The sequence below is a fragment of the Ranitomeya variabilis genome, chromosome 5 (assembly GCF_051348905.1).
Source record: "Ranitomeya variabilis isolate aRanVar5 chromosome 5, aRanVar5.hap1, whole genome shotgun sequence".
NCBI classification, from domain to species: Eukaryota; Metazoa; Chordata; class Amphibia; order Anura; family Dendrobatidae; genus Ranitomeya; species Ranitomeya variabilis.
Window position 1 is genome coordinate 544,874,987 of NC_135236.1, and position 9,246 is coordinate 544,884,232.

General features: G+C 48.0%; 1 protein-coding gene across 2 annotated transcripts in view; it reads right to left on the reverse strand.

The window, feature by feature from the left end:
• Positions 1–5,151, reverse strand: part of UQCRQ (ubiquinol-cytochrome c reductase complex III subunit VII) — a 53,098-nt gene extending 47,947 nt beyond the window's left edge. The window contains exons 1-2 of one of the 2 annotated variants that reach the window (XM_077265866.1): positions 4,996–5,151; positions 3,493–3,656 (exon numbers count right to left, since the gene is read on the reverse strand). In XM_077265866.1, coding sequence (XP_077121981.1) covers positions 3,493–3,646 — 154 coding nt within the window. In that variant the 5' untranslated portion in view covers positions 3,647–3,656; positions 4,996–5,151. The remainder of the gene's footprint in view (positions 1–3,492; positions 3,657–4,995) is intronic. The other variant, XM_077265867.1, reaches the window with a different exon arrangement.
• Between the last annotated feature and the right edge of the window lie 4,095 nt (positions 5,152–9,246).

A 9,246-nucleotide genomic window follows, 5' to 3' on the forward strand; every position in this document is an offset into this window, starting at 1 on the left:
TGCATGTGTTTAGAGTTAATTAGTTGATTCAGAAGATTAGGGTAATAGGTCGTTTAGAGAACCTTTTCTTGATATGCTAATTTATTGAGACAGGTTTTTTGGGTTATCAGGAGTTGTATGCCAAAATCATCAGTATTAAAACAATAAAAGACCTGACAAATTTCAGTTGGTGGATAATGAATCTATAATATATGAAAGTTTAATTGTAATCATTACATTATGGTAAATAATGAAATTTAACACTATATGCTAATTTTTTGAGAAGGACCTGTATATTCCATGTTCATTCCCCACCTATCAGGCACAGAGAATATAATATACACCTGTTTATATGGGATATGTGTTCATTCCTCTCTTCTCTACATATATTTCATGTTCATTCCTCACCTATCAGGCACAGGGAATATAATATACACCTGTTTATATGGGATATGTGTTCATTACTCTATTATCTACATATATTTCATGTTCATTCCCCACCTATCAGGCACAGGGAATATAATATACACCTGTTTATATGGGATATGTGTTCATTCCTCTATTCTCTACATATATTCCATGTTCATTCCCCACCTATCAGGCGCAGGGAATATAATATACACCTGTTTATATGGGATATGTGTTAATTCCTCTATTCTCTACATATATTCCATGTTCATTCCCCACCTATCAGGCGCAGGGAATATAATATACACCTGTTTATATGGGATATGTGTTCATTACTCTATTATCTACATATATTTCATGTTCATTCCCCACCTATCAGGCACAGAGAATATAATATACACCTGTTTATATGGGATATGTGTTCATTACTCTATTATCTACATATATTTCATGTTCATTCCCCACCTATCAGGCACAGGGAATATAATATACACCTGTTTATATGGGATATGTGTTCTTTCCTCTCTTCTCTACATATATTTCATGTTCATTCCCCACCTATCAGGCACAGGGAATATAATATACACCTGTTTATATGGGATATGTGTTCATTACTCTATTATCTACATATATTTCATGTTCATTCCCCACCTATCAGGCACAGAGAATATAATATACACCTGTTTATATGGGATATGTGTTCATTCCTCTATTATTTACATATATTTCATCTTCATTCCCCACCTATCAGGCACAGAGAATATAATATACACCTGTATATATGGGATATGTGTTCACTCTCCTATTCTCTACATATATTTCATGTTCATTCCCCACCTATCACGCTCAGGGAATATAATATACACCTGTTTATATGGGATATGTGTTCATTCTCCTATTCTCTACATATATTTCATGTTCATTCCCCACCTATCATGCATAGGGAATATAATATACACCTGTTTATATGGGATATGTGTTCATTCCCCTATTCTGTAGATATATTTGATGTTCATTCCCCACCTATCAGGCACAGGGAATATAATATACACCTGTTTATATGGGATTTGTGTTCATTTCTCTCTTCTCTACATATATTTCATGTTCATTCCCCACCTATCAGGCACAGGGAATATAATATACACCTGTTTATATGGGATATGTGTTCATTCCTCTATTCTCTACATATATTTCATGTTCATTCCCCACCTATCAGGCACAGGGAATATAATATACACCTGTTTATATGGGATATGTGTTCATTCCTCTATTATCTACATGTATTTCATGTTCATTCCCCACCTGTAACTCTCAGGGAATATAATATACACCTGTTTATATGGGATATGTGTTCATTCCCCTATTCTCTAGATATATTTGATGTTCATTCCCCACCTATCAGGCACAGGGAATATAATATACACCTGTTTATATGGGATTTGTGTTCATTTCTCTATTATCTACAAGTATTCCATCTTCATTCCCCAACCATATAGCACAGAAAATATAGTATACACCTGTTTCTATGGAATCTATGTTGATTTCCTAATTGTCTACATATAATTCAAGTGCATTTCATCTACAAGGTGCATAAGAAATATATAACACCTATCCATCTCTTTGGAGCTATAAGTTATTATGTTCATTCTTTTTATTTATTCCTTTTCTTCATTCTTTTTAGTACGTCCTTCGAACAACCCCTTTAACTTTATTCCTACTGGGAGCCGCTGGCTTACAGTCATGCAGGTATACCCGAAACAGTTAGTCACCGCTCACAGCAGAGTGGTGACTGTAAGCATGCCCCAACACTTATTAACAGCCAAGACAGCAAGGCAGTGAGCTGCCAGTCACTGTCTGGGTGGGCTTGCTGATGGCATTTTCAGTGCCATCGGTGACTGTAATTGTTCCGGGGCACACCTGCATAACTGAAAACCAGCGGCTCCCACCAGAAATAGAGTTCATTTTCTTCCGCGTGCTGCACTTACACAACAGCAGCTGGGTCCCTGCATAACGCTATTAACTTGCATAGTAACCCAATGTCTGCAGGTTAGTGGAATTACTGGACCTGACAGATTCCTTTTAAAGCGAATCTGTCAGCACAAAATGATTGCTCCAATCAAGCACAGGCCCTCGATGCACCTTTGGCATGGCCAAATAGTTCTGTCCACCTAACCTACTTGTTTTCCATCTATCTTGGCATTCCTCTACCTTGATTGACAAGTTTGGCTCTACATGAGCTAAAGAAGTGCAGAGATAGATGAAAAACAAGCAGGTGGGAAGGTGGACACAACTGCTTGGCCAACCCAAGGATGCATCATGCATCCTGTGCTTGGTTTGAACAGTCACTTTGTGCTGACGGACTCCATTTAAATACAAAGAAACATATTTTTACTCTGCTGAAAAACAGTTAGTGATGTATTAAATCCTGGACTGTTACTCTCACTAGTATGCAAAAAAATACACTCACTGGATGGAACTATCCCCCCAAAATAAAAAAAAAGAAAGAATCCAACCAATGGCAAGTTGACTAATATTTTCTTCTGGTGCAGTTCTACCAGTTGAAACACATTGTCCTGTTAGGGTATGTTCCCACGGTCAGTAAACGCTGCGGGTTGGATGCTGCGTACATCCGCAGCATCCAGATGTTAAAGCATAGTGTATGGGATTTCAAGAAATCCAATCTCCACTATGTGTGAACCAACACCCACAGATCACTCGCGGAGACGGACATTTGGAACATCTTTACAGACCGCAGCACGTCTAGCTCGCGGAGATGGGAGTCTCTGCAAGATAAATATCACCAGTCCAATGTAAGGGGCGCGGTGATTACGCACAATTCAGTGATCACACGCGGAATCACCTCGTTCAAAAGCTGGCAGCGATTTGGACGCAGTGGACATGTGCTGCATCCAATGCGCTAACGATTACTGACCGTGGGGACGTAGCCTCACCTGTCTCCCTATGACATCAGCCCTGCGTAAATGTGTTGGATTATGAAACAGTAATAAAGCAGTAAGCCCTATGGAAAAGGGGAATGACATGAGTCAATACTGTGCGAGAACAGCCCTGAATTCATGGTATATAACTAAATACATGTAAACTTACGTGGTGCTATGGTAAGAAAGTTAGATGAAATCCTCCTCCACGTATTGGGAATCCCCTTGGAGAGGAAGTTGGCAAAAGCTCTCTGTTCAAATGGAGATAATGTGAAAGTGATGACATGCCGAATCTTGGCAAGGTCTCCAAAGTGCAGCCCCATGGTTTACTGGCTGAAAAACAGTAAAGAACACTAATGTTATATATATAGCAAACATGATGAATGGGGGGTATTTTTCTTTAAAGCAGAGTATAATAGGATGAAGGGGAAAGTGCGTTCGGCTGAATGTGGATGATTACACACAGGTGAATGACATCGTCACACCCTAGGATCACAGTTAAGAGATGAGGTGAATTATCGGATTTACGCTAGATTTTGGAACTATATATGATTGCAGACTTATCTATCCACATATTCCTAAAGAAAAACAAGTAAAGCTGTGTCTTTACATTTATTACAATAAATTGCAATATGAACTGCTAATAATGGGACACAATGGAGACAAAACAGGCACTTTTGTTGCATTTAAAGGGACTTTCTGACAATGGATTGTCCACAGGAAAGGTGGTAAGTGTAGGATTGTCCACAGGAAAGGTGGTAAGTGTAGGATTGAGTGGGACCCCAGCCACCACTAGAATAGTGGTCCTTGTCAATGCACAGCTGCAGGAAGGAAGAGCCAGAACAGAGCAGTGGTGGAGCAGGTGCCAATGTTGGAGCTGAGCACTGTGCTTGGCCATCCCCACCAGCACCATAGACTGAAGGAGACCACTGTGAGAAGGAATGGAGGCTCAGGACCCCCAGCTCCGTATTCTCCAGTGGTCGGTCACTGATCACCTATCCGACGGATGGCCATGGTGGGATGACCTCTTGTCTCAGCCACCAGAATATAAAAGGGAAGGGAAGGGTAAGTTTTTGGCAAATTTATGATAAGTGATGTCTCCCACTGTCTTCTCTGGACACAAACAAGCAAACTGTCTTTTCACACACGGGGGGATAAACTGCAGAATTCTGCTCTGAAATTGTGCGGGAAATCCACAGCACAGTACAATAGTAGATGACGTGCTACCAACTCTCTGCCACCTGCACAGATATTGGGCCGCACCTGCGGACTTCACCTTCGGCCTCCAATACACTGAAATCCACATGTGAATTATTTGCATCGATTTAGGTGCCATGTGGCCGGACCCTCACAGAGGCGGGTGGGTGGGTGGGTGACACCGCTAAGTGACTGGGGGGGACATGACATCCAGGTGATTGGGAAAGATGTAATATGTAACTAATAGAAACCCCTTATAATCCGCTCCTTACAGAAAACACTACCTAGCACTTAACGTCAGGGTTTTGTCCCTTTAACTTAACCCCTTGGTCTCCTCCCAGCATGTAAACAAAGGGCATTAGAACTGCAAGCAGTAGCTTTCTAAGATGGTCGGCTAATGCCAGTGACCGCACCGAGCCCAGACCGGCTAACCACCTCAGAACGGAGCACAGTGTGAACGGTCCTCAGCCCTCACCTTGTCGCTCTGCGCTCCAATGCCGAGCTCAGGTCACCCTGCCACTTCCTGCGCTTATTTCCTCTTCCGGGCCGAAGGGTACAATGCCACGTGATCCAGTCTGCGTGCCCTGATGTAAAGTTGTAAATAGAGCATTAGCGCCCTCTGGTGTCCAGTACAGAGATAGCACTAAAGATTTTTTTTTTCACAAAAATCCCTGAGCTGCAGCCGAGTCGTTTACAATGTGTGTATATTATAGAAAAGGCGGCAGCAACGTCTGAGGAAAGGCTTTTCTGCCAGCTATGGCATGTGGGTCATTGCGGGGGTCTAGCAGGGGTGTCCACGGCTTAAATTTTTTCTCTACTACTAAAGCAAAAATCACAGCACTCTGATGTCAAGCCAGTGCTTAGTGCAGATAGGCCACCAACACGATTGTGCAGATAGGCCACCACCACGCAGATAGGCCGCCAACACCATTGTGCAGATAGGCCGCCAACACGATTGTGCAGATAGGCCGCCAACACGATTGTGCAGATAGGCCGCCAACACGCAGATAGGCCGCCAACACGCAGATAGGCCGCCAACACCATTGTGCAGATAGGCCGCCAACACGATTGTGCAGATAGGCCGCCAACACGATTGGGCAGATAGGCCGCCAACACGATTGGGCAGATAGGCCGCCAACACGATTGTGCAGATAGGCCGCCAACACCATTGTGCAGATAGGCCGCCAACACCATTGTGCAGATAGGCCGCCAACACGATTGTGCAGATAGGCCGCCAACACGATTGTGCAGATAGGCCGCCAACACGATTGTGCAGATAGGCCGCCAACACCATTGTGCAGATAGGCCGCCAACACCATTGTGCAGATAGGCCGCCAACACGATTGGGCAGATAGGCCGCCAACACCATTGTGCAGATAGGCCGCCAACACGATTGTGCAGATAGGCCGCCAACACGATTGTGCAGATAGGCCGCCAACACCATTGTGCAGATAGGCCGCCAACACGATTGGGCAGATAGGCCGCCAACACCATTGTGCAGATAGGCCGCCAACACGATTGTGCAGATAGGCCGCCAACACGATTGTGCAGATAGGCCGCCAACACGATTGTGCAGATAGGCCGCCAACACCATTGTGCAGATAGGCCGCCAACACGATTGTGCAGATAGGCCGCCAACACCATTGTGCAGATAGGCCGCCAACACCATTGTGCAGATAGGCCGCCAACACCATTGTGCAGATAGGCCGCCAACACCATTGTGCAGATAGGCCGCCAACACCATTGTGCAGATAGGCCGCCAACACCATTGTGCAGATAGGCCGCCAACACCATTGTGCAGATAGGCCGCCAACACCATTGTGCAGATAGGCCGCCAACACGCAGATAGGCCGCCAACACGATTGGGCAGAAAGGCCACCAACACGCAGATAGGCCGCCAACACGATTGTGCAGATAGGCCGCCAACACGATTGTGCAGATAGGCCACCAACACGATTGTGCAGATAGGCCGCCAACACGATTGTGCAGATAGGCCACCAACACGATTGTGCAGATAGGCCGCCAACACGCAGATAGGCCGCCAACACGATTGGGCAGAAAGGCCGCCAACACCATTGTGCAGATAGGCCGCCAACACGATTGTGCAGATAGGCCACCAACACGCAGATAGGCCGCCAACACGCAGATAGGCCGCCAACACGATTGGGCAGAAAGGCCACCAACACGCAGATAGGCCGCCAACACGATTGTGCAGATAGGCCGCCAACACCATTGTGCAGATAGGCCGCCAACACGATTGGGCAGAAAGGCCACCAACACGCAGATAGGCCGCCAACACCATTGTGCAGATAGGCCGCCAACACCATTGTGCAGATAGGCCGCCAACACCATTGTGCAGATAGGCCGCCAACACCATTGTGCAGATAGGCCGCCAACACCATTGTGCAGATAGGCCGCCAACACGATTGGGCAGAAAGGCCACCAACACGCAGATAGGCCGCCAACACGATTGTGCAGATAGGCCGCCAACACGATTGTGCAGATAGGCCGCCAACACGATTGGGCAGATAGGCCGCCAACACGATTGTGCAGATAGGCCGCCAACACGCAGATAGGCCGCCAACACGCAGATAGGCCGCCAACACGATTGGGCAGATAGGCCACCAACACGCAGATAGGCCACCAACACAATTGTGCAGATAGGCCGCCAACACCATTGTGCAGATAGGCCGCCAACACGATTGTGCAGATAGGCCGCCAACACGATTGTGCAGATAGGCCGCCAACACGATTGGGCAGATAGGCCGCCAACACGATTGTGCAGATAGGCCGCCAACACGCAGATAGGCCGCCAACACGATTGGGCAGAAAGGCCACCAACACGCAGATAGGCCACCAACACGATTGTGCAGATAGGCCGCCAACACCATTGTGCAGATAGGCCGCCAACACGATTGTGCAGATAGGCCACCAACACGATTGTGCAGATAGGCCACCAACACGCAGATAGGCCGCCAACACGCAGATAGGCCGCCAACACGATTGGGCAGAAAGGCCACCAACACGCAGATAGGCCGCCAACACGATTGTGCAGATAGGCCACCAACACCATTGTGCAGATAGGCCGCCAACACCATTGTGCAGATAGGCCGCCAACACCATTGTGCAGATAGGCCGCCAACACGATTGGGCAGAAAGGCCACCAACACGCAGATAGGCCGCCAACACGATTGTGCAGATAGGCCGCCAACACGATTGTGCAGATAGGCCGCCAACACGATTGGGCAGATAGGCCGCCAACACGATTGGGCAGAAAGGCCACCAACACGCAGATAGGCCGCCAACACGATTGTGCAGATAGGCCGCCAACACGATTGTGCAGATAGGCCACCAACACGCAGATAGGCCGCCAACACGATTGCGCAGATAGGCCACCAACATGATTGTGCAGATAGGCCGCCAACACCATTGTGCAGATAGGCCGCCAACACGCAGATAGGCCGCCAACACCATTGTGCAGATAGGCCACCAACACGCAGATAGGCCGCCAACACGATTGGGCAGATAGGCCGCCAACACCATTGTGCAGATAGGCCGCCAACACGATTGTGCAGATAGGCCGCCAACACCATTGTGCAGATAGGCCGCCAACACGATTGTGCAGATAGGCCGCCAACACCATTGTGCAGATAGGCCGCCAACACCATTGTGCAGATAGGCCGCCAACACCATTGTGCAGATAGGCCGCCAACACCATTGTGCAGATAGGCCGCCAACACCATTGTGCAGATAGGCCGCCAACACCATTGTGCAGATAGGCCGCCAACACGCAGATAGGCCGCCAACACGATTGGGCAGAAAGGCCACCAACACGCAGATAGGCCGCCAACACGATTGTGCAGATAGGCCGCCAACACGATTGTGCAGATAGGCCGCCAACACGATTGTGCAGATAGGCCACCAACACGATTGTGCAGATAGGCCGCCAACACCATTGTGCAGATAGGCCGCCAACACGATTGTGCAGATAGGCCGCCAACACGATTGTGCAGATAGGCCGCCAACACGCAGATAGGCCGCCAACACGATTGGGCAGAAAGGCCGCCAACACCATTGTGCAGATAGGCCGCCAACACGATTGTGCAGATAGGCCACCAACACGCAGATAGGCCGCCAACACGCAGATAGGCCGCCAACACGATTGGGCGGAAAGGCCACCAACACGCAGATAGGCCGCCAACACGATTGTGCAGATAGGCCGCCAACACCATTGTGCAGATAGGCCGCCAACACCATTGTGCAGATAGGCCGCCAACACGATTGGGCAGAAAGGCCACCAACACGCAGATAGGCCGCCAACACCATTGTGCAGATAGGCCGCCAACACCATTGTGCAGATAGGCCGCCAACACCATTGTGCAGATAGGCCGCCAACACCATTGTGCAGATAGGCCGCCAACACCATTGTGCAGATAGGCCGCCAACACGATTGGGCAGAAAGGCCACCAACACGCAGATAGGCCGCCAACACGATTGTGCAGATAGGCCGCCAACACGATTGTGCAGATAGGCCGCCAACACGATTGGGCAGATAGGCCGCCAACACGATTGTGCAGATAGGCCGCCAACACGCAGATAGGCCGCCAACACGCAGATAGGCCGCCAACACGATTGGGCAGATAGGCCACCAATACGCAGATAGGCCACCAACACAATTGTGCAGATAGGCCGCCAACACCATTGTGCAGATAGGCCGCCAACACGA